The sequence below is a fragment of the Sardina pilchardus genome, chromosome 6 (genome assembly GCF_963854185.1).
Source record: "Sardina pilchardus chromosome 6, fSarPil1.1, whole genome shotgun sequence".
In the NCBI taxonomy this organism is placed as follows: Eukaryota; Metazoa; Chordata; class Actinopteri; order Clupeiformes; family Clupeidae; genus Sardina; species Sardina pilchardus.
In genome coordinates this window covers 29,304,174-29,329,173 of record NC_084999.1, presented here as the reverse complement: position 1 = coordinate 29,329,173, position 25,000 = coordinate 29,304,174, and the positions used below count along the sequence as shown (strand labels likewise).

General features: G+C 43.5%; 2 protein-coding genes across 2 annotated transcripts in view; both read left to right on the top strand.

Annotated features, from left to right (window-relative positions):
• Positions 1-3,194: 3,194 nt before the first annotated feature.
• On the top strand, positions 3,195-6,853 carry snip1 (Smad nuclear interacting protein). The gene is made up of 4 exons (XM_062539328.1): positions 3,195-3,465; positions 3,855-3,981; positions 4,189-4,805; positions 5,729-6,853. Exons 1-4 carry the CDS (start codon positions 3,308-3,310, stop codon positions 5,985-5,987), a joined length of 1,161 nt encoding a protein of 386 aa, XP_062395312.1. The 5' UTR covers positions 3,195-3,307; the 3' UTR covers positions 5,988-6,853.
• Positions 6,854-8,018: 1,165 nt separating this feature from the next.
• Positions 8,019-25,000, top strand: part of si:ch211-1i11.3 (mitogen-activated protein kinase kinase kinase 5) — a 26,311-nt gene continuing 9,329 nt past the window's right edge. Inside the window, exons 1-18 of the mRNA XM_062539327.1 lie at positions 8,019-8,470; positions 8,674-8,813; positions 10,158-10,345; positions 10,829-10,997; positions 12,598-12,704; positions 12,893-13,063; positions 14,640-14,752; positions 15,403-15,562; positions 15,732-15,882; positions 16,299-16,403; positions 18,031-18,080; positions 19,976-20,071; positions 21,079-21,163; positions 21,519-21,652; positions 23,119-23,246; positions 23,978-24,114; positions 24,480-24,585; positions 24,906-25,000. The exon at positions 24,906-25,000 is cut by the window's right edge and continues 63 nt beyond it. Coding sequence (XP_062395311.1) covers positions 8,137-8,470; positions 8,674-8,813; positions 10,158-10,345; positions 10,829-10,997; positions 12,598-12,704; positions 12,893-13,063; positions 14,640-14,752; positions 15,403-15,562; positions 15,732-15,882; positions 16,299-16,403; positions 18,031-18,080; positions 19,976-20,071; positions 21,079-21,163; positions 21,519-21,652; positions 23,119-23,246; positions 23,978-24,114; positions 24,480-24,585; positions 24,906-25,000 — 2,469 coding nt within the window. The 5' untranslated portion in view covers positions 8,019-8,136. The remainder of the gene's footprint in view (positions 8,471-8,673; positions 8,814-10,157; positions 10,346-10,828; positions 10,998-12,597; positions 12,705-12,892; positions 13,064-14,639; positions 14,753-15,402; positions 15,563-15,731; positions 15,883-16,298; positions 16,404-18,030; positions 18,081-19,975; positions 20,072-21,078; positions 21,164-21,518; positions 21,653-23,118; positions 23,247-23,977; positions 24,115-24,479; positions 24,586-24,905) is intronic.

The window sequence follows — 25,000 nt, the reverse complement described above, 5'->3', positions numbered from 1 at the left end:
AGGTTCCATATTCCTTCTGAGCTGAGAAAATCAGCTTTTTGCTATAATGCCCATCGAACACAACACTTCAAAAATGAATCACAGGCACCTGTATCACACTAAAGGCTTCTGCACAGGAGAAAATTAAGTCTTTACTCTATAGCCTAGAGTATATGGTACATATATGATCGGTTTAGATCTGTAGAACTGTAGAACTGATCAATGTCAATGTATAACAGTTGTAGGCCTAATTGTTTTTTACCTTTTCTTAAAATGTTATTTAAATGGCATGTTATTGTTTTGTTGGTTTGTTTGTTTTGTTTTATTTTGGTGTATTTGTACATTTCACAGCTATGTAGACCTATTATTTCATTGTGATCTCAGCATCACTTAATCTCGTCTTAAAAGGGTTATACCCTTAAAGAATTTCCGAGAATAAACGTTGACAGAAAAACAAATAAAACAAATCAATTCTACTTGGGATATTGATTTATTATGCCTGTAAATTAATATGATCAAGAAACAGTAGCATATATCATAAATCATCAATTGTTATCAAACTATGTTGTTACATTTGGTGTCATATTTGAAAGTAATTTATCGAATGGGCTCGTTTTATTAATACGTGAATTTACTACGACGTCACAATACCATAATTTAAACGAAAAATTCTTCCGGGTGGCTAAAGCGAAGCGTTCTCACTATTAAACAAGCATTTCCATATAATTTAACCAGGCCTGGGAGGTTGAGAAAACGTAGTAAATGGTTTGAATGAATTATGTTCTTGTTGCTGGGTGCTTTGTGATGTTTGCAGCACTAGGGGGATATAGAGCTCCCCAGTCCCGCCCCTCCTCCGAGAGAGGTGCTTGTCCGGAAGTAAAATTCTCATTCATTTCTCCCATTGACTTCTGGAAAAATTCGGATATAAAGAGTTTTAGACCATGCCTTAGGCTAACCAGCTACGATGTGACTCATAAGCATATAACTTATAATTTCGAGTGAAAAAATGAACAGAAAATGTAAAAAAAGCGAAAGGTACAACACTGTGTACATATCTTAAATTCCGAGATAGAGAACTCAAATCCCAGGATGCTTTGCAAACGTACACACATTTCCAACATTTGCAGCCTAAAGATAGTTTAACATGGTTCCATATTAATCTGAGAAAAGAAGATGATTACTTCCTACCGTTTCCATTGAGTAAATTCAACCTTCAAGATGAGAAAACCGTTATTTTTCGGAAGACCACACATCGGTCCTGATCAGCCCTGCAGCCATTTTAAGTTTTGAAGTTCCAGCGAGACGAAGCTGGACGATAGGCGCGGGAAAAGCTGAGTACAGTTTGTTTGGCATTGCCATGGCAACGGCGATCTCTACCAATCAAAGGCTCTGCTTTCACCAGTTTTACACGTTAGGGTGTCGGGTAGTGTAGTACTCTCTCGTTAAATCGTGAATAAAGCATTGTTTTCTCAAAACAAGGTTGATGCCCCCATTAACTTTTGACATCTATATGAGCAGGTATAATCGCTTAGTCACATCGTAGCTGGTTTCAAGTCTACCATGGACGGTTACGATGTTATGGCTTATTCTCCAATTGTCAATGGAGAAATTGTATTGGATTTTTACTTCCGGACAAGGCTCTGGGCGGGACTGGGGAGCTCTATACCTTTAAGAACACGGGGGAGTTATGGGATAGAAAACAGAACAGGCAGGAAAGCGGGAAGCTAGATGGTCAGGGTGATTGTATGCACGTTATGCATGAACATAATAAATATGCCGGAGTTACACAGCTATTTGCGAAACGTTGTTGTCATCTGTGAGAGCCAGGACAGGATTATTACATATGTCCTAACCAGACACGATGAAAGCGAACATCATAAGACACGATGAAAGCGAACATCATAAGATCCTTCTAATCGGAGTGTCCTGACTGCAGGCATGCAATACAACGTGAGATAACTTTTGTCAGACGCCCAGTTTCTCTTTCTGAGATGGGACAAGATTCAGATCGCCAACAGGTAAACTGATTTAAGAACAGACGTGGTGAAAATTCAGACAGATGAGGGAATACACTCAGAAGATCGTATGAATGCTGTACATTTGTCATGTAATTTGTAAAGGAGCCCAGCATTGAGTAGCCTAGTTATTTTAGTCACTGTTGTTTTGACTCACAATGTGTTAGGCTATGATGGATGGTTTGTTTCCCTGTCATCCAATTAAAAAGGCCACTATCGTTTTCTGTCGCTCAGATCGGATGGCAGTGACCTTTTTTGACGGTATATGGATAGGTCGCTGTAGCCTAGCGCTACTCCGCTAGGCATTTACTCAAACTACTAGCGGTAACGATGAAACCAATGTGGTACACACATCAATCATCCATCAGCGGTAGCCTGCAACGATGTTTTTGTACAGTTCCCCCTATGTATTTTGCACTTACAGTAGCTGCTAGCCTACGTTGACACTGTTGAACAGCAAGCAGACTCGCCAGGACAATGAGCGCCTTACTGACTTTAGACAGGTGAAATTGACGAGTGACCGCAACAGAAAGATACTTAGTCGGTATATCGTTTAGGATAGCGTATTGGCTATGACTGTACGAGAGACTAACACAATGTGCATTAAGGTTAAGCACGCTATTTCAGTGTGGCAGATAACGTGAACTTGAAGACTAATAGGCTACATCGACACAGTGTTTTGACTTGACCAAATGGTATAATGTCTAAATAAAGGTTCACTGAAAATGCCTTCATGAATATATTTTATTATGGATCAAGATTTACACATGAAACTGAAGTCTTGCTGTCTTCTCACTCATTTTGTTGACGTCCTCTTACCCTCCTCACCTAGTCCGTATAGTCTCCGCTGGATATGTTGTTTCTGATGGAAACCGATAAAACCCTAATGAATTTGCTGAATATCTGGCGGCGCAACCCTAAATGCAACAGGTTTTCGTCATGTAACTGTCGCCACAACACGTTTTCGTTAACTACTTGATCAATAACAATGTTTTAACTACGTTTACAGTAGCCGTTTACAGTAGTAAATCAATGGAAGCAACTCGCGTTCTGCCACCCGGAAGTATTTTTTGGCCCATTCAGGCCATTGTTTACCAACATTCTGAAATCACGTATAGGCCTAGGCTACGCTGAGCTATGTCGGAAATTTTAGCCTTGTATCCACTACGGAACTATTACAACAGCCCACCGGAAGCGGAAGTTGGCTAAGCATCATTATTAGCAACGTGAATTTAGCTTGTCTGTCGTTGTGTGATATGAAGCCAATTCTTCAGTTTAGGAAATAAGTAAGTTTGTTATTCCAGCTGCTCGGAATGGAAAGCGGAAAACGACATAAGCGGCCCGAATCCCCTACACGTGACGCAAAGATAAAAATTAAAGAAGAAAAACTCAGCCCAGTTCGGGCTCAGAGATCACGCCGATCAAGTTCTGGATCTAACTGCTCAAGTCCCCCGAGAAGACGAGGCAGCAGGTGGGTAGCTAGCTTGCTAGCTAACTCAATCAAAACACAGAAACAAACGTTTAGCAGTTGGTGTGGTATGTTCACGTTAATCTTTTATAGATACACGAAGCCATCATAATGGCAATGCCAACAATGGTTCGTAAACAGGATTTGTTTGCATCATTAGGCTAGCTCGTTAACTTGCGTAATTATGGACTAACGTTAGTCAATGAGCCGACGTTCAGTATTTTCTGTATTCCATAACCTTAATTTACGAGTAACTTAGCTGTGACGTTAGGTTGACTTTGTCTGTAAAGCCTATCGCAGTTGTTGAAACTGTGTTGCGTGATTGAAGACGACACATTCTGTACTGATCATCGCGTAACGTTATCAGTAAACGTGAACTTGTTTTCTATTAGATCACCGCGCAGGAGAAGGGACCGTTCGCCGGGAGTAAGGGATAAGTCGAGAGGAGGTCGCGACGACAAGTCACCACCAAGCAGAAGTCGTAGTCCGTCTCGGGATGCCGATATCAAAATTAAGCGGGTAACATATTTTATTCTACTATCAGTGTTTTTTAAAGATGTTCTCATCGAGCTTATAATAATGCACTTCCTGTTCTCTACTTCTCATGAATCTAATGTATCTAATGTGCTTATTGGACGTTGCAGTTAATTAGAAGGCTCAAACATGCTGTGTCCATAATCACATGCTGTGAGAGTAATCTGTTGTTATGTGTTATTTGCCCTCTAGGAACGTGAAGCTCGTGGTGATGAAGAGAGGAGGCGTCCTAGTCGATGGGAGGATGTGGACGACAGGCAGGTGAAGAGAGAGGCAGAGCGCCCACGTCAGAGGGAGAGGGAAAGGGAGAGAGAGAGGGACAGGGATGGGGAAAGAGACAGGAGAGGCGGTGGAGGGAGAGGAGGACGAGTTGAACATACTCGCGAGCGGGATATCCACGCCTTCCAGCAGCAGTCAGCTGAGAGGCAGCGCCACGACGAGCAGCGTCTGGAGCGGAGAGCGGCAAGGCAGGCTGAGAACGACGAAGACCAAGCCTTTGGTGTGCCTGACCAGGAAGAGGATGAAGACGCCACGGCCGCTGACAAGGAGAAGCCCAACTTTGAACTGTCAGGAGCCCTGGTGGAAGATACCAACACGTTCAGAGGGGTGGTGATTAAGTACAACGAGCCCCCCGAGGCCCGCATCCCCAAGAGGAGATGGCGCCTGTATCCCTTTAAGAATGATGAGCCGCTCCCGGTTATGTACATCCACAGGCAGAGCGCCTACCTTATGGGGCGGCAGAGGAAGATCGCCGATATCCCCATCGACCACCCCTCCTGTTCCAAGCAGCATGCAGTTTTCCAATATAGGTGAGGACATGAACTTCCACCACCACAACATATGCATGTTTCTAATGGAAATATAGCTATGTTATAGTCTATCAGTTGCCTGGCTAGTGCCTACCACTTCTCAAATGAGACGTGGTCTGGCAACCAAACGTTATTTTTTTCGTATTTGAAAAAATGCCCAGATCCGTTCATTGGCGCCACGGATGTCTATCAAATGCGTCTGTGCCCCCCTGTTCTGTGATTGGTCCCCTATCTCAGGCAAAAATTAAGGCGGTAGTTTCCAGACTGCCTTAGCAGCATGAATGAAATCGCACGCAAGGCAGCATGGGAACACCCAGGCTAGTTTATCAGTGGTGGAGGCATTGTTTCTCTTTTGCATGACCAAACAGGATACAAATTATTCCTTCAGGACTTTCCATGTCTGATTTATCTTTGTGATGTCTCTTCAAAAACATTTCTGTGGTAACATTATGAGTAAGGCATAGTCTGAAAATACAGTTGCTCGGAAAGTTATCTTAGTCATGTGAAAGCCTGTTTTAGACAAGAAAGACCAAATGATTTATGAATATGAATTTATGAACATGAATTTCTTATCAATAGGGCTTTTTCATTGCATGGTATCAGCTCGACTCGTCTAGGCTCGATTTTGATACCAGATGTTCGTTTTCCACTGCAACAAAGTACCCCACATTAGCTAGCCAATTGCCATAGCAACGCTGAAGAAAACAAACGTCACTTTTTGGTAACGCCACATCTTACTTGGAACCTCAACAGAGGCAATGCCAAAATTAGTACCGGTTTTTGCCAGCGGAAAAACAAAAACAAAAAAAGCGAGTTGGGTCGAGCTGATGCCATGCATTGGAAAAGCCCCATAAGTTGTCTAAATGATACAAACGTGTCTGTGGCACTTACCAAAACTGAGCTCTGGCGCTGTCCCTCCACAGGCTGGTGGAGCATACCCGGGCCGACGGAACCTCTGGGCGTCGGGTGAAGCCCTACATCATCGACCTGGGCTCCGGCAACGGCACGTACCTGAACAACAACCGCATCGACGCCCAGCGCTACTACGAACTGAAGGAGAAGGACGTGCTCAAGTTCGGCTTCAGCAGCCGCGAGTATGTGCTGCTCCACGAGACCTCCGACACCAGCGAGGTCGACGCCAAACCGGATGTGGACGACGAGGATGAGGGCCTGGATGAGTAGGGGGGGGTGGGGGGGGGGGGGGAGAGGTGTGTCAAGCTCGACAAAGACTGCCCTTTGAGACATTATGGGTAACACGAGTGGCAGATAACCTTGTTGGATGAGGTCACCGGCTACAGAATAGCAGGTGACGAGGAAGACACGGTTATTCGAACAATTTTCATGTTGTAATGGAACAAAAAAAAAAAAAGTGGAAATGTCTCCACAACACGTCTGTATACTGATAGGCCCCAGTGTCCATGGAACTAGTGTATAAGACATTCTTATCTCAGGTGGTTAGTCTGAGTGCAGTGGTGCAGTTTACAACACACTCCACTGCCTCTACAAACTCATGCCAACTCCTACAAGTGCTTAACGCCAGCTTCATGCTCTCTATCACAAGACATTGCTATGTATTTAGGATTAGGCTTATTGCTCTATGTTGTACCTCTGTTGTACATGTCCAGGCTATTTACTGTCAACGCACTGGATGTATTGAAAGTTTGTGCTGGACTTTTTATTTTCAATCTAGCAAAGAAGCAGTGGGTCACCTATTATATATTATAGAAGAAAATGAAACCAAAACTGTTTTGTGGGCCTTTTTTCAGCTCCTCTGTCCTGTTTGTACGCAGAATGTGGAGTACAGTGTACAGTGGCTGTAGTTTGTTGTCTCCATTGAGTTTAGGTGGTATCCGATTTTCACTGACACTGTCCCTCATCACTGGCATCACCACACAAAGAAATTGATTATTTTCATGTATTATGAGAAAAAGAATAGTGCTGTACAGTTATTAACAACACTTTTTTTGTAAGCCCCAGAGTATCTTGGCATATATATTTTTGGTTAGTTTTAGATGGTTTTGTATTGTAAATAAACATGTAAAAAATTATGTTTTGTTTCAGTGGACAATTTTCTCATATTTGAAGTGACCAAACCAAATAGCTGCTTGTATATAGTTTGGTTTCCAAACAGACGTATTTGGAGAGACGGGTGCGCACATCCAAAAAAGTTTAAACAGGTGCCAGACAAAAAAAACGTGTCAAAGTAAAGGTGGTCTGCACACTGTAATGGCTCAAAAAATAGTTCTTTATTATTTAAAAAGGCAACGTTTCGATCAACAGCCTGACAAAGATCTGTTGATTGAAACGTTGCCTTTTTAAATAATAAAGAACTATTTTTGGAGCCATTGCAGTGTGCAGACCATCACCTTTACTTTGGTTTCCAAACAGACCCATGAACAATAAATGACAAAGCAACATTATAGGAAGATGTATAATCCATTACACGTCAGCAAGAAAAAGGCCACTGGGATTCTGCGCACAGAGAGACTCATTACAAACATCTGTAACACAGAAGATGTATCCGTAAATCAAGAATGCAAGAATCCTCCAGTTGCAATAATAAACCACCACAGCATTCGGCCGACATCATGACTACACCTTATTCAGTCTTGCAAAATCAGCGTAAGTGCTTTGGGCCTCTGTCTGGTAGGATAAAGTGTCTCCTGTTAGTGCAGTCCATAGGTTATGTATGGTGTGGCAATAGATTTATGGTAGGCTTGACTTCCATCACATTTCCTATGCTGTGCTTGAGGGACCTCAAGCAGTCCTCTGGCATCCTACTAATTCTCCGGATACTGTAGCCTAGTAGGCCAAGGAAGGCTATTTCCATTGCCTCTTTAAATAGCGATTTCAGCTGGAAATGTTCGTCATGTTGTTCGTCATGAGGTGACAGTATGTGCAAATAAAGCTGGAAACGTTACGGTCTAAAACTGTTAAGGGTGCCTTTAAATTAATGTAAAAAAAAAAAACAACACTTAGCCTATATAATAAAGGAGGATGGGTTTCTCTTACTGTGCTTGATGTGTGGTTCCGCAGAGAAATCATTCACAAGTTTTCAAAAGGATTATTATGTGGATTAGATTAGCTATTGCAATTGTATCATTGTGGCGACAGAGGACGCAGCTTCCTAACAACTGTCCGAAATGTTTTTTGAGCGTGACAGGAGGAGTGGAGAGGGCGTGACCAATCTTGTGAAGGAAAGGAATGCAGAGGAAGACTCACCTGGAGTTTGCAGGAATAACCGTGTTGCGCTCTGAAAAGAAGATGAAGGAATTCCGAAGTAGTATTTTCAGATTCATAGTTGAGCAAAATATACTTTGACGGAGCTACAATGTACACATCCGAACGCAGGCGAATGAGCCTGCACGAGATTAAAAGAAAAGATCCTGTTAGGGTTTCGGCTGGAAGTCTATGGCAGGACCCTTTGGCAATTGAACTCAGTAACACCTCGGGTAAAAATATAATTTCGCCTCGAAGTCGGACGAGGGCACTGGCTGTTGTCTACATTGTCGTTGAACATGCTTCAGTACCTCAAACAGAAGAAAATCTTTCGCTAAAATGCCTTAAGGAGGCGTGTGCTGACTCACATGCTGTGTTGAAAACTATTCCTTTTGAGAGAATAGCACTGGGGACAACTGATGTTTTGGACAGCTTTTACAATGCAGGCAAGTCGTTATTTCTTTTTGAGAAACACTAGCCTAGTCATCAATCAGTAGTCCTACATTGCGAGCCTGCATGAGAATAAGAGTTAATACGGTTTGTGTTAAGAATTATTTATTTAAAGTCTAAGTGGACCAAGTCCAGAGCATGGCTAGCCTTAGTGGACGTGAACCGTGTCAGTTGCGTGCTCATGTCCTTTCTGTTTCAGATGTTGCAGTGGTGGAGATGAGTGATTCATTTTGTCAGCCTTCTCTTTTCTACCACCTGGGCGTGAGGGAGAGTTTCAACATGACAAACAACATCATTCTGTATTGCAATAAGCAGGAGAATGACCTGCAAGCCCTCAAGGTATAGAACACAGTATAGGCTATACTTAAGATGTTTGTGCTTGTCACTAAACATACAGTATTTAACTGTTAAGTTTTTTTTTCCATGACTTGGGTTTTCAGATGTGTTTTGTATAGCATTATTCTAGGGCCTACAAAGTTATTGTAACATTATTGGTTATGTTTACAGATAAATAGTCATATAATAGTCTTAAAACACTCAGGCTTCCTCACAGTTGCCATCTGTGTTTTCAGTGATTTGTCATTATATATATATCTTTTGAGGATATAGCAGTTAAAGTGTTAGTCATGGTTTGTCAAACTATGACTGTTTGTCTCTACCCATTTTGGAATACTTCTGCACTTCAGGTCTTACTCTGCAGTGTAAAGTTTGCATTGCACTGTTTAATGGGCTTTGCAATGCAGATGACAGATACAATATAGGCTTTAGCTGCAAACACCAATGATGGGCCCAACCACATTCTGTTCTGCGACCCATATGTCGTCCAACAATGCACTGACATGAAATGTGTGTGTGAAATGTACATTGATTTGTGTGCACAAATGTTATGGATTTCCAATATTGGAGCCCTCTCTATACTGACAGATGCATGAGTACATAACTTGTCACAGGCATAGGGAAATCAAATGTGTGAATAATTCTGCACTGCACAGTCTGCACTGTGAACATCAAGCATAACCACCACACCACTGCAGTGTTTTTACACACAACATTAATAACATTTGACAGGACCTCAGATTGTCAACCTACTATGTCAATTTTTCAACATCTCCCTCCCGCTTATGACACCAATGTGTCAGCCAGCACCCGAGAACCACCTGGCTCAACAGCTTCCCCCGTGCAGGATTGCCACTAAAGCACTGCAAATATCACAACTCTAATGCTGGCCTAAGATTGAAACCAGAACCAAAAGTATATTCACATTGTCCTTTTGGCTCGGATGCTTCTCAGCCCTAAATATCATGTGCAAGTAGAGACAACTAAACGTATGTTCCTTGTTTCCTTTTTTAAGACACTGGAAAGCTTGTGGGTGCTCTCAGGTCTAGTAGACTTTGTGTCTGTGTACCTGTGTTGTGTTTGACCGGCCAGTCGCTGGGACTCAAACCTGCAACTTGCAGCACCTTGGATTGGGAGGCGAGCATGCTAGCAAGGGAACTAAAACTCATGGGAGCTAACATCTCTTACTAACGCATCTCTCTGTGTGTGTGTGTGTGTGTGTGTGTGTGTGTGTGTGTGTGTGTGTGTGTGTGTGTGTCTGTGTGTGTCTGTGTGTCTGTGTGTCTGTGTGTCTGTGTGTCTGTGTGTCTGTGTGTCTGTGTGTCTGTGTGTGTGTTTTCGTCTCAGGAGCAGTGTGGGAGCTACACCTTCATCCCATACATGGTGTCCCCCCAGGGGAAGGTGTTTGCCAGTGATGCCTCCACTATGAAGGGGATCCAAGAGCTCATGCAGCCCAGCTTCAAGCTGGAACCACTGCTCACTCCTCTGGTGGACAGACTGGTCCAGTTGCTGGAGAACGTCCAAATCCACTCCAGGTCTGCTAAACACATCCCTGATTGCCTCTCACCCTCAGCAATGTGATGATTAGATGGAATAACTGTCAAAATTCGAAAATCAGTATTGCAGGTGTCCCTCTACGAATGTCTGATGTCATTATTGTGTCTTCACTCACCTTGGCAACATCAATCATGAAGCTATTGAGGGGTTTGGGTAGTTTCTGCATAGTTTCCTTTTCCGATATCCTCTAAATGTTTTACCTAGATGTACAGAGCCTCTCAAAGCAGACTGAGAAGCAAATTGAAGCATTTATAGGTATAGGGTGGTATTTTTGAATGTCAGTTTTAATATGCCCCCTCTGAGTTTGTTTCTTCCTGTTGAAAAAACAAAGATTCCCCTGGCCACCATCCCCTTGTGCTTGTAGTTGGAAGTTCCGACGTTACTGGACGTTACTGAGTTCAGGCCTTGGACATTCCTCACACACTGTAATTGTATTACACTAATGAGTAAACATGTTGCAGTGAGTACTTCCGGGAGTCGATCCGACGTGAGATCCGTCTGGCCCGTGAGCGCTTCACCGGCCAGGACCTGAGTCAGGAGCTGGGCCGCATCCAGAAGAGGCTGGACACCGTCGAGCTCCTGACGCCCGATGTCGTCGTCAACTTGCTGCTCTCCTACAGAGATGTCCAGGTGTGTGGATATGCATCCTGCACTGTGTGTGTGTTTGTGTGTGTGTGTGTGTGTGTGTGTGTGTGTGTGTGTGTGTGTGTGTGTGTGTGTGTGTGTGTGTGTGTGTGTGCGTGTGTGTGTGTGTGTGTGTGTGCGAGCGAGCTGTCTGTGTGTATGTTTGTGTATTTCAGTGTGCTTGCATGTGTATGCTTTTGTGTGTAGGACTGTCAGTATACAGTTCTAAGCATGCAGTGCAACACACCTGGATGGTTCTTGAAAAACTTGAATGAATCACACATTCATAGATGGCATGACGGATGGATAGATGATGGAGAGATGATTGATTCCATAAGGCGGGGATCACACTAGCCAGCGGCAAGTGGCAGGTTTCCTATTGTTCTCTATGGTTCGGCAGCGGAACGGTGACAACGCTGGCGTAACGCTAGCGTTGAGCAAACTGTGAGTTGAACTTGGTTCAACTTTGAAGCGCAACGCTCGGCTCGTCACAATCAGTTTTGGAATGTTTAGGTATTTTAACCAATCAGATTCGTCTAAGGACGTAGCCTCAAAGATTGAACTTAGGAACGAGATAGAATGTTTAGATTTATTATTATGGTCTGAGCGTTGCGTTACGCTTGCCGCTTGCCGCTGGCTAATGTGATCCCTGCCTAAGGAAATTGCAGTGTCTCCTCTATGGGCACACAGGGTCATGTGTGTCATTAGACAGTAGAGTGATTAGATAGAGTTATTAGGGTGGGCAGAAATAGCTTTCTGTAATGGTCCTCATTACGGCTGCACAGGCACAAGTAACCGTGCATGGATAATCTCATTTATGATTTTTATGTTCGTGCTCCTTGTGTGACAGACAGTGAAGCTCACCAATCAGGAGTGCTGTGAATATCATGCACTAGGCATGCTCACCAATCAGGAGTGCTGTGCTTCCCATGCACTAGGCCTGCTCACCAATCAGGAGTGCTGTGCTTCTCATGCACTAGGCCTGCTCACCAATCAGGAGTGCTGTGCTTTCCATGCATTAGGCATGCTCACCAATGAGAAGGGCCACAACTTGAAGAGACATTTGGAATATTGAACTGAATCTTGACATTGACATTCAAAAATCGAATCATGGATTAGATTCATCTTTTTGTCATTGTACCCAGAACTGTCACAAAGCCAATTAATGTAGTTAGCATCTCCTCATAGGTGTAAAGGCTAATGCTACACAAAATGATACTGTATCTTGCGGTATGTGTATTGTGTAATGTACAAGAAGGTCAATTTTGAGGTGTTGCATTTGCAGACCTCCACGCATGTCAAGACAGGAAAACCCCTGTGTAATCTCAGCCTTTGTAGTGGTTTTCCTTCATCACTTTTGTTTCAGTATACAAAGAAGAAGACATCATCTACTGATTGTACTTCTCTGTAACATAATGAGACCTGCATGACTACTTAGCATCTAGCTATAGATGGCTAAAAGCAATAACCACTGGGAATCCCCAGACGTGCTCCTTCAATCAAGCTACCCTGCATCTTATTCCATTAACACTATTCTTTAAATATTAAAGGTGTTTGCCATTGACATGCATAATGGATGGTAATAGAAACTTGTTTGTGCTGCTAGGACTACGATGCCATAATCAAACTGGTGGAAACCCTGAATACCCTCCCAACGTGTCAAGTGGCGGCTCAGCAAAACATTCAGTTTCATTACATATTTGCACTCAACAGGTAACCACACTTATTCTCTCCCTTTTCTTTTGACATTGTACGTTTTTACACAAGCCCTGACATGAAGCCATGGCTTGTGTGTGCATTAGAATGCATTGACTGCAGGTTAGAAAGCACAAAGTACACAAATGAACATGTGGTGTGTGTGGACACGTCGGACATCTTGGTTTTTCTATTTGTTTTGTCAGGAGGAATCGTCCAGGCGACCGTGCCAAGGCCCTCTCTGTCATTCTGCCCATTGTGGAGTCAGGGAACAAGGTGGCGTCGGACGTGCACTGTTTGTGTGGACGCGTCTACAAAGACATGTTCATGAGCTCGGGATTCACCAACAAATTCAGCCGGGACCAGGCTTGCTACTGGTGAGAGATGCTAAGCTGTCTACTCTCCTCCTCTTCATTAATTCACATTTACACATGCAGTGGACACTGTAGTCTGCAGTGATTTACAATAGAGTGCAAACATACAGTCAATCACAAGTACACAAATACAAGATCATTTCAGTTTGCAATGCATGAAGGGTATACGTCACCAGGGCAACATTTTATAAGAAGAAACACATTTTAAAGAAGACATGAGACACTGTAGCCCTATATTAGAAACTAGATACGGCATTGTCCATCGAGTTCTATTAGGTGGGGGCAACCCCGTACTGTCTATGGGCAACACTCGCGGGCAATCAGGAGACCTGTCTAGGTTTCTAATATCTATGTTGCAGCCTTTTTTAACTTCTTCTACAGTGGGAGTGTCCTACAGTACTTTCAGACTTGATGTACCGCCCCCAGTTGGTGGGGCAGAGTATCACAGTTAACTCGTAGCACAACTCGTGCACATGCGCTAACCTTGAGCTCCCCGTGCACATTCAAGACCTTGGAGTATGCATCGTGTCCACGGCTAAAATGCCGCACGTCTTCGACTCAAATGTGCTTGAAAAAACATGCCACTTCCTTTAGTCCAGCAAATCCTGTTGTCTGCACTGTTCATCTTAGGCCCAGTCCCTGTCTTTATTGGCATTGTAATGCTCTCTGTGGTTTTCCTCTCTTTTGTGGAAGAAGACTCCTTTGACTCATCGAAACTGAGCTCAGATTGAGATTTAAATGTTTCATGGCCAGTGAGTTAATGAGGCTCTAGCTGTGCAAGGGACTGCGGAGAGCAGTACATTAGTGGGATGAGAGAGCACTTAGGCGCTAGTCAAACCCATAATGTACACAATCAACTGCCTAGTTAGGGCGCCCAATCTCTTTGCATAATGTTTTGGGCATCCCTGGAAAATGATGCAATGAAAAAAGCAAATACGTACCCTGAAGAAAACAGACATAAAATGAGACATTGAAACCTTGTGAAACCAGATATGCACAGGAAGGGTGCTAAATGTGTTGTGTTATATGTAGGGGATTTCCTGCAGTGTCCGATCATTAAACCAAACCTATTTGAAAGCCTAACCTAACATGACCTGAGATACAAAGGCTATGCACAAATGGCTGATTGCATGTGCATGCATGGCACGGCACGTTGTACCTGGGATTTGTAAAGGCCCTTCTTCATGGTACAACATTAGCTGCCAGTAGCCTGAGAGCCCAACCAAAGGAGGAAAAATAATGTCACCAACAAAGCATCTCTAGGAGCAACTATAGCAGGCTTCTTTAGCAAATGTTTATGTCCAGTTAATGCAGGCTTTAAGCAATGCCAGTAGCCTTAATTCCAGACCAAAGAACCAGAACGGCAGAAAACAACACCACCAACAGAGGGGCCTCTGTAGACAACAAGCAGTCTTCTTTAGCACGTGCTTATGTCCCTTTGATGCAGGCTTTAAGCAAAGGCAGTATAGTTTGAATGTCCACCCACGAAACGAAAACAGCGGAAAACAACATCGCCAACAGAGCAGCCTTTGGAACTGTCATCCACTGACTGTGTGTGTGTGTGTGTGTGTGTGTGCAGGTATGGGCGAGCATTTGAGGCTGAGCCCACATTGCACTCGGGCATCAACAGCGTGGTGCTCCTGATGGCTGCAGGTCACCAGTACGACACGTCTGCTGAGCTGCGCAAGATCGGTGAGTGACCTAATAGTATTCAGTCCAAGATCTCCGCTGCCCTCATTCATGTTAATTCTCTTCGGCTCTTTAATTTTTGTCTCAGTACAACCACATTTTGTAACTTTGGATCCTCTGACACAAGCATTTTTTGGTCATGAATAAATAGCCAAACAGTTATTTCCTAGTGGCTTATATTTAATCATTCAGGTGTGCCACTGCCTCTCTGTTTATATACAGTATGTATACACTTTCCACATATTTAACATGCCCCTGGAGTCTTTGTTGTGTGTATACAGACTGTGACACGCAAGGGAAATTTCTGTTGGTCAGCCGATAAGAATGGGGCAATGGAAAACTCCATTATGGACCATGTCTCTGTTGGCTCATGATAAACACTGTTTTCATTCATGTTTGTGGCTTTGTTTTCAATTTTGAAATCACAAATGTTTCCTGTGATGTTGACAAGGCATACACCAAAGCATTTTATTCTTATATATGTGTGTGATTTTTTGTGCGGATGTGTGTGTGTGCATGTGTGCGCATATGTGTGAATTTGTGTGTGTCTATGTCTGTGACTATCAGTGTGTGCGCTCACTCATCTGTGTTTTCATGTGATTGTGTCTGTTTGTGTGTGTGTGATTGTGTCGGTGACTTGGGTGCAAACACAGGTGTAACACTAAGCAGTCTACTGGGCAGGAAAGGGAGTTTGGAGAAGATGCAGAACTACTGGGATGTGGGTTTCTACCTCGGGGCGAGCATCCTCACCAATGAGCACAAGAAGGTCATCGAGGCCTCTGAGAAGCTTTATCGCCTCAAGGCGCCAATTTGGTGAGCGCTGTGATTAATTTTACAACCAGATCATAACCCGACAGATTGAATATCTCATTGATTTTTTTCATCAGTCATTTACACATAGAATGGTAAATATTGAACAAAATGTAATAGATCACTGATAAATCCGGAGATTCATGTTTGGCTCTTTGCTGGCTCTTTCCAGGTTTGTGGCGTCAATTATGGAGACGTTCATCCTGTACAAACAGTTTTCCAAACCTCCGGAGGTCAGACATCCAAAGCAGGAGACGGTGGACTTCTGGATGGAGCTGATGGTCCAGGCCTGCAAGCCCACAGTGTCCACCGCCCGCTGCCCTGTAAGACTGACTGCCATTTCCTCAACCCTCTTGCTACCACAACCTTCTTGCAAACTGTCTGGATCATACTCTTACATCTTATATAATAATTGCATAATATACATAACGTATATCTTTTGTAGTTAGCATATTGTAATCTTGCCGTGGCTTGACTATATGTGCATTGAGTTTACTGTAGTTGTTCTACCGGCGTGACGTTGTTGACCAACAGAAGTGACACCAGGCACACCATAAACTGCCTCTCAGGACATACATTTGCATAGTTCCCAAGAATATGGAAGTCATTCAAAGTTGTAATATGTTTTCAAGCTGTTGCAAGCTGGTTCCGGCTGAATGACAGCAGGTGAAGGAAAGCAGCTCTAGAAAAGTTCTTTGTGTTCCTGATTAGATGTCAATGTTCTGGTTCTGATGGGCAGGTTCTGATTCTGGAGCCCAGTAAGGTGTTCCAGCCCACCATCGTCAGTGTGAGCGAGGAGGACGCCAGCCGCACCGTGCAGTTGCAGCATGTCACCCCCATGACGGTAGTGACTCACACACACACACACACACACGCATCACTCCCATGATGGTAGACCCGCAGCAGCTCATGTCTGTCTGTCTGTCTGTCTGTCTGTCTGTCTGTCTGTCTGTCTAACACACACACACACACACGCACACACACACACACTTACACACACACACACACACACACACACACAAACACACATGTGTGCATGCACACGCACACACAAGCACTCACACTCACACTTAAACATTATTTTCCATTCTTATTTTTTCCTCACAAATGTGCAGAACTAGCCTCTCTCTGTAAAATAGAGAGAAATGTTTGTTATTTCAATGATGCTCCGCTCCATATGTTCCTGGTCTTTAGCTCTACCCTCTGCTGCTACCTCGCTACAGCCATGTGTACACACAATGAAGCTTTTGTGATCGGAAGGCTATGTTTTTGAAGACCTGGCGGATCACATGCATATTATATTACAGGTCATGCAAGCTCACATTCTATCCTCTCTCCTCAGTTGAGGTGAGATATAGAATGACAGAAACCATACAAATGAACTGCACCCAAGTTTGCCATGTTGGATTTCCTATTTTAAAGTAGTTTTGTTTTACAAATACAATAGTTTCAAAAACCTATAAACCAGAACATAGGCCATCTAATTAATATCAGCATAATGATAGCAATAAATGCTAGGACAAATATGATGCAATAAACGTAAGTTCAGTTAAATTGATCAAGTTATTCTGCTACACTGGTGCCAGAAGGCAGACAGAGATCATTCTTTTTGTCAGATTATGTGCACCACACCCAGCACATCTGAACAAACAAAGTACAAGTCTAAACTGAACGCACACCTCAAATGAGTCTGGAAGAATGTGCATCTCCAGCACATTGAAACTAGGAATTTACACCAGAGCCATTTTCAACGTGTTCTTCAGTCGCCCATCTGACGTCAGTCTATTTTTTTTGCGATAGAATTCCATTAGAATCTGTGTATCAATTTAGACCAGCAGTGCTTTATGTGGGTATAATGGCAGTTACTGTAAGAGTAGAAGAAGGCCTATTTTGCCGTATGCATTCCTTCTATTTTTAGGGCATCTGTGAAGTGTACGCTTGGATGAACACATTGTGGTGTCATGATAGAGATGGAGGCAGTGTACATTGATCATTTACGTTTCACTCTTCCTTATGTTGTGCTCGCGGTGTAAATTTCCAGTAAAGCTACTGAATAATAAGGGGCAGTCTGGTATTTGGGCTCACTTGCAGTCATGACAGAATGTCTGATATAGCTAAATCCTGTTCTTATCCTTTTACAAAATCAGCATGTTCTGGTTGTCATTGTTCTAACTGTCATTGTTCTAACATTGTTCAACTTCCTCTCCATTTTCCTCCGTAAAGCAAGAAAAAAAGGAAAACACACACACACACACACACACACACACACACACACACACACACACACACACACACGCAGACACAGAAAGCTTCAGAAGCTTCCTTTTTCTATGTGTGGGCTTTTGTCTATGGGCCTCACTTTTGGCTTATTCAAGGCTCAGATCTATGAAGCTGAGCCAGTAAACTACCATTTCTGTTTATGTCCGTGTTTAACTTCATTGTTGAAAATATTCTGTCTCTCCCATTCCCAGAAAGGTCTCCATGAATGGACTTTCCCAGCATCTGAAATCAGGGGAGTAAGGTATGTATAGTGAATCTGTGTGTGTGTGTGTGTATGTGTGTGTGTGTGTGCATGCCAGTTTTTGCCAGCTTAAGCCATGACATCCTTTGCTCAATGCTGTCCTCAACATAGCAGCCACTTCCGGTTTGGGACAACTTGGTGAAAATAAACGCATGGACAACTGAAGTGAATTAAAAAATGACACCAAATCTGCCCTTTGGTCGGGTCAGCAGATAGTTTGTAGTGGCACTCACTCAATCTAGCTCTCATCAACCTCAGACTGTAACTCTTTTGGCACTAGTCTATCTAGCTCATCAGAATAGTTCTATACATTTTCAGTGAAAAAATACAACCATGTGATTTTGTTTTCAAGGAGTGTAGCCCATAGCCTGTGCTTAATGTCAACAGGAAATGACGTGGCTGCAATGTCGGGAATTTGTTGTACTTTGTACTTCAGATGATGTTCATTTAGTGTGTCGTGGCATGGACAAGTTTCAAAATCTCACCATATTTCTACTGGTGTACTTCAGGGATCGGTACTTGGACCCCTCCTTATTTTGTATTTACACCACATCCTTAGGTGAGATCATCCCTTGCCATGAGTTTTCCTATCACTGTTATGCTGATCATACCCAGCTGTACTCATCCCAGCTACACTTACTATTCTAGAAGATATTAACATCCAACTTGGTTCATCTTCATTAACCCCAGCTAAAACTGCACGAAACATGGGTGTTATGATTGATGACCAATTGAATTCCTCTGAGCATGTTGCTTGTATCTCAAGCACCTTTTTCGGTTCACACTCCACAATAGTAAGAATATCTGACCCACACACTGTATGCCACACATATTTGTGTGCAGGCCCTTGTTTTTTGTAATCCAGACTATTGCAATTACATTTTCCCCAGTCGGCCTGCAGGTGTAACAATTGATTTTTAATCAGCCAAAAAGTACACTTGTAGCTCCTCTGTTACTACACTGGCTCAGCTGCCATAGTTATAACATAATGGTAAGTGTGTGCTCTTCCTTATAAAGTCCTTCAAGAGCAGCAGCTGCAGCAGCAGATTCCCAGGCGTCACAGCAGCCCTGAGGAAGGGGGGTCAGTTGCTCTAACTCTCTCTGACCTCCTATGAGAAGCCTCTGTTGTCACCACTCTCTCCTCTCTGTGGTGCCCACCCCTGACGGCTGTGACTTGATGTGACTGACCGTCCAGCCTACAGCACTCTTGTTTGCCTACTGCTGTTCATGCAACACAAATAACCCATACAACAACACTGGCAACCTGCAGGCTTCCGTACCGCTAGGCTGTGGATAGATCTGATCAGCAGCTGCGATAAGGACACAGAAATAGTTTTGTGTTGCTGTGATGTGGAAAGCATTAGCAGCCTGGATGTGTTACAGCTTGGCTGCAAGATTTTTTTGGTCTCGATATTCCTTTGTTTCAGTTGCACACTAATTGAGACCTTAGAAAGCATTCATACTTATTTGGCTAGCACTGTGGACATGTTTAGTTGCAGTGTGTTTCAGGCTAAAGCTGTCCTGGCTAATCTATTAAACAGACACCATCTTGTTTATGATTGCTTCAACAGGAACATATTTTCCCATGACTGTTCTTGTTATGTTTTTATAGCAAGTGTCCGGAACAATTTAAAGCATTTTGTCTGGCGTTCAGGCTGTACCTTCCTACGCAATATGACTCATAATAAAATGTACGCACAGTATTAAAAAGACAAATAGTATATTTTTCTGAAAAATATTTCTCAGCTGTTGCCCGTTTTGTGCGCATGGAATCGTTCCTCTCTCACTGGTAGACGTAGAGTTGATTTTGGCATGTGGAAGTGGTGGGTTGGTCAGATGTTCCATCTTCTCCTCTAGAGATCTTCTCTGCCCCCATCCCCCTTCTCTCTCCACAGTGTTTCCAAGTTCGATGAGCGGAACTGCTTCCTCTACGTTCACTACAACTCGGATGACTTCCAGCTGTGTTTTCCCAGCGACGCACATTGTAAAGGGTGGGTGTTGTAGCAAGACTCTGAAATGCAGCCAAGACAAATGGAGCGCTGGGAGTGGACTGCCAGTCAGACGACTTCTGCTAAAAGCCAAAGACGGAGGCACAGAGTTGTCATGTACACGCCCTTAGAAAAGATGGGTTGGTTAGAAAACATTGAAGGTTTAATTTCTGCTCCCCTGGGTCTGGTTCTCCTCTTGTTAACCCCATAGAAAAGTCTTGGATTGTTCTTGGAAAGACCTCTTAATTAAGGCTTCTTTGATGTGAACTTTCTTTTATATCTTTTTATATCTAAGTTGAGAGAACAATCTGTTTTAAAGGCTCTGTGTTGATAAAGTTGCACACCTCTGCGTGCCAGAGATAAGAAAGCTGGCATGTTATTATTAAGTGGATTATATGGGTGTCCTGAGTTTGTATTGGAGGCCATTGCTTTGCATTAGTTGGTACACAATGGCCCAATCCCAAAGTCAGGACTCACAGACTCACAGACTTTGGTGCGCATTCTCGTGAAATTCATTAGGGCTTAGGGCTGTCCCAATGTCGAATTTCCAAAGGCGTGAGGGTTTGAGTGCAGACTTACTGAGCCCTTTCCGTGAGTCTGCATCGGTGCAGACTTCACCAAAGGGAATTTTCCACAGTTCAAAGTGTTATGACGATTACTGCGAAGACCATAGGAAAATCTGGAATTTACAAAGGTAAACAACAGCACGACACACGTGCATGGTGCAAATGTCAGCAACGTCTTTGTTATTAAACATCGCCCATGTATACTGTACCTATCTGCGCCCATGTGGCCTCACACACTCACTCACTTAGCACCTGAGATCAATTAAGTCAGTGAGTCTTTAGTCCTTAGTCCTCAGGGCTCACATTGGGATCCAGCCAGTGTTTATGTGGATGATGTATTTTGGTATGTTGATATATCTAAGCATAATCAGTACTAATAAGTTGTGTTTGTGTGTGTTTATGTGATTGTGTGCTCTGACTTTGGGTGCATGTGATGCTCCTCAGGTTCTGCGAGCTGGTGAACTCGCTGCGGGAGCAAGCCATCGCTCCTGTGGAGGAGCCCTGTCCTCTGAGCGGAGGGGTGCTGGAGGTGGGTGCACCTTTCGGAAAGCACTTATGTCAGCAACCGAAGGCCCACGGGATGTGGTCTGTTACAGCACTGGGTTCCTTGCTCTCTCTTGAAAGCCCAGAGCAGTAGTCTACCCGGTGGCAAGTGGGTCATCAGAGAAAGTCATTGCCAAGAAAGACTTCCTGTTTGGGTTTGAAGCGTGTCAGGGCAGTCTCATAAAACCACCTCTGGGTTCCTTTGTATTTCGATCTGTTATGTAATGCATGATAACGATAGGAAAGATCTAATCAGTGTTTTAGCAACTGTGTAACTGGTACTATGAATTAGGAATGTCGGACTTCATGACTGACTGTGCTGATAATTTCTGTCCTTTCAGTACATCTATGAGACGAGTGAAAATGGTGACAAAGTGGTTCTGGGCAAAGGGACATATGGCGTTGTGTATGCTGGCAGAGACCTGAGCAACCAGGTGCGCATCGCCATTAAAGAGATCCCCGAAAAGGACAGCACGTAAGGAAATGATCCTCATGAGTATGATAGGCCTAAGCCTTTCTCTGAACACTCTGAATCCAACCTCAATACTCATTTCAGTATTGGTATGTTGGCCCATTTGTGTCGGGTGCTTTTATACATCTTCCTGCCATGCAAAAACGTAACAAACCACTCATTGTATGATATAGACAGACACCCCCTTATGACTCGTGTTTCTGCTCAAGGAGTCTTCCCGCGCCCTTGCTGCCTTACTGTAAGTGTTTGCTCTAGCACCTCGAGTCATAGATTGGTTATGGTAGCCTCTACTAGCCTGGATGAACTCCGATAACCTGCAATTACATTTGCATTTCTTCTGTTGCTACGTCTAGTTAGCTTCCCATTGAAGTCGATTTATGAATCACCACAATTCCAGGAACCATTCACAGCTGCTTTACGGGCAGTTGTTATGGTGGACGGGCTTCATGTGATAACAGACAGAGGAGTAAGCTACTGTTTAGCAGTGCTGCTCAACGCTCCGAATGGCTGCACTGATGACATCAGTGTTAAACTAGATGAACGTGTATTTTTTCTTTGGAATTGAGATTGAGTAAACAGCTGCATTTGTAAGCTTTGTTTACAAGGAAGATGTGTTCGCTGTACTTCCAAAAAAGACTTACTGTAATTTTACCGCCTACTAACCAAGGTTTATCTGTTGCATAAAACACTGTAATGCAGTTTATGCACAATGCGGCTAATACACCGAAAATGACTGTAACTAATTGCAGTGCTAATATTCCAGTTTAAAGTCATTTCAACTTCTGATTACGCCCCTTGTGAATCATAAGTGAAAGAAGAATCGCTCTGGTGTCAACCAGACAACCACAAAACGTAAAATTGATTTACACTGAATTGTCCTCTGTTTTAGTTGTGAAACTCTTATATGCAAATCTGTGTCTCATGATTTGCAGCCAGGCCTGTCCAGTCAGTTCAGACTAAAAATACAGGGCCTGGTTCCCATAGGGGCGGTGGCAGCTCCTATGAGAGACTAATGTTGTCGGGTTTCTCCATTTTTACGACATCCAGACTCTTCCCCCAAGTGATTTCTTTTTTCCCCTTAGTACAACCATGTCATGACCCATCCCAAAGTGACTGCATGTTTTGCTTGCAGTTACAAGGAACTGTAGAGCTCTGTGGAAATCCCTGTTTACCAATCATACTCCTCTCACGGGCTCAGGATGATATGTTGTCTTTGGCTCATCACGATCACTTCATCTGCCCTGATGTTTTGCTCTTCTCTCTCTCTCTCTCTCCCTAGTCTTGAAACTATGGGCCCTGATTTGAAATATGGTCAAAGATGGTATCTTTTGCATGGTCCAAACATCACTCTCATTGCTAGATAGATTTATAAACATGAACGTGCGTAAATATGTAAAAAAAAAAAAAAAAAAAAAAGTTTAAAAGATGTAAAGCTTCCACTGTATTCCTCCGCTCCATGCTCTGTGCAGGTATTCTCAGCCCCTGCATGAGGAGATAGCCCTGCACAAGCGGCTGAAGCACAGGAACATAGTGCAGTATCTGGGCTCCGTCAGCGAGGACGGCTACATCAAGATATTCATGGAGGAGGTACCGGGAGGTAGCTGTCTATTTATGCTCACCATCTTTTCATTCATTCATTCATTCATTCATTCATTCATTCATTCATTCATTCACTCATTCTATCATTCATTCATTCATTCATTCATTCATTGGTTCATTATTTCTTTCTTTCTTTCTTATTCATTTTATCCACTCTTTTAGTGCTTAACATTCATAAAAAAAAATGTTTTTGATATAAAGTACTTTTACAGACGCATACCTACTGACCTATTTTCGACACAGTTGCTCACTGATCACTCTGTGAAGTCCCTGTAACTTCTGCATGATTGAAGTTGTTAGAGCAGCGTACAGCTCAGAGTCGTACGAAACCTTTCAAATGTCATTGGTGTTGCAGCTTTCAACAACCTTTGCCTTTTACACACTCTGGCAACTCCCCCCCTGTTAGCTGTGATTGTTGTTCTCCGTGCCCCAGTTTGACCTGGTTTCATGTTAGTCAGACAAACCCGGCGGCCGGGGGAGGGAACAGACTGGATATGGGCAGCAGGAAGAGGGCGTTGGTGTCTCGTCGGGGTGGGCCAACTACAGGAAGAGTCCCAGGAAGCGCTTAGCTGAATGGAAGTTTGTGTTGAGCAACTCAACTGAGTCACTGGCGCGCTGTAGGCTCGAGCGACGATGACGCAATGAGAAGTTTAGAGGCATTCAAACTTGCCAGATTCCAATCCCACACGGGCCATTGAACTGCAGCGGCTGGTCTGATTCATCTTGCAGGAAGCTTGTCCTCCCTCTTGCGGTCGAAGTGGGGGCCTCTAAAGGACAACGAGGCCACCGTAGTGTTCTACACCAAGCAAATCCTGGAGGGGCTCAAGTACCTGCATGATAACCAGATAGTGCATAGAGACATCAAGGTACACACATAAGGATTTGCACTGCAGAACCTGCCCACCATTCATAACACACACATGACATCCAAAAAATAAACCTAAATTCACTATAATTACTTTTTTTTAATTGCATTACTTTAGTGCTTAGAGACATCAAGGTACACACATACGGATTTGCACCGCAGAACCTGTCCAACATTCATAACAAATACAGAACAAACAAGAATAAACCTAAATTGACTATAATGACTTTTATTTCATTGCTGTTTTTGCTTTTGTAATCTTTAGAATTTCGGGTCGTAATGGGTGCTTGGAGCTATACAGTTTAACGTGTTTTTTGTGCACAGGTGGCAGTTTGGTGCTAAGGTGTGTGTTTTCTTTCCCTGCAGGGGGATAATGTCCTCATTAACACATACAGTGGAGTTCTGAAGATCTCTGACTTTGGGACTTCCAAACGGCTCGCTGGCATTAACCCCTGCACAGAAACATTTACAGGTTAAAAGAGAGAGAGAGAGAGACAGAGAGAGAGAGAGGGAGAGAAGGAGCGTACATGGATGGGCGTGTGTGTCTGCATTTGCATATGTGTGCATTTGCATGTGTGTGTGTGTGTGTGTGTGTGTGTGAGTGTTTGTTTACATGTGTTACCAGATGTAGATATGATTTAATGTCTGAAGGAGAGATAACTACCTTGTTCAATTTATCCTGTTCAATCTGTGCGTCCCAAAATGTTGCATAATGTCAGTGTTACACTCGTGAGTCAGACGGGTGACATTTCCCCCACTACACCTCTGATGTGTTCTTTTGCGTGCTGTCAGGAACCCTACAGTACATGGCTCCAGAGATCATAGACCAGGGGCCGCGGGGTTACGGCAAGCCTGCTGACATCTGGTCCTTGGGCTGCACCATCATC

Coding starts and splice junctions, on each gene's coding strand:
- snip1 (XM_062539328.1), top strand. CDS start 3,308: ATGGAAAGCGGAAAACGACATAAGCGGCCCGAATCCCCTACACGTGAC. Junction 3,466..3,854: donor CCGAGAAGACGAGGCAGCAG/GTGGGTAGCTAG, acceptor GTTTTCTATTAG/ATCACCGCGCAGGAGAAGGG. Junction 4,806..5,728: donor CATGCAGTTTTCCAATATAG/GTGAGGACATGA, acceptor GTCCCTCCACAG/GCTGGTGGAGCATACCCGGG.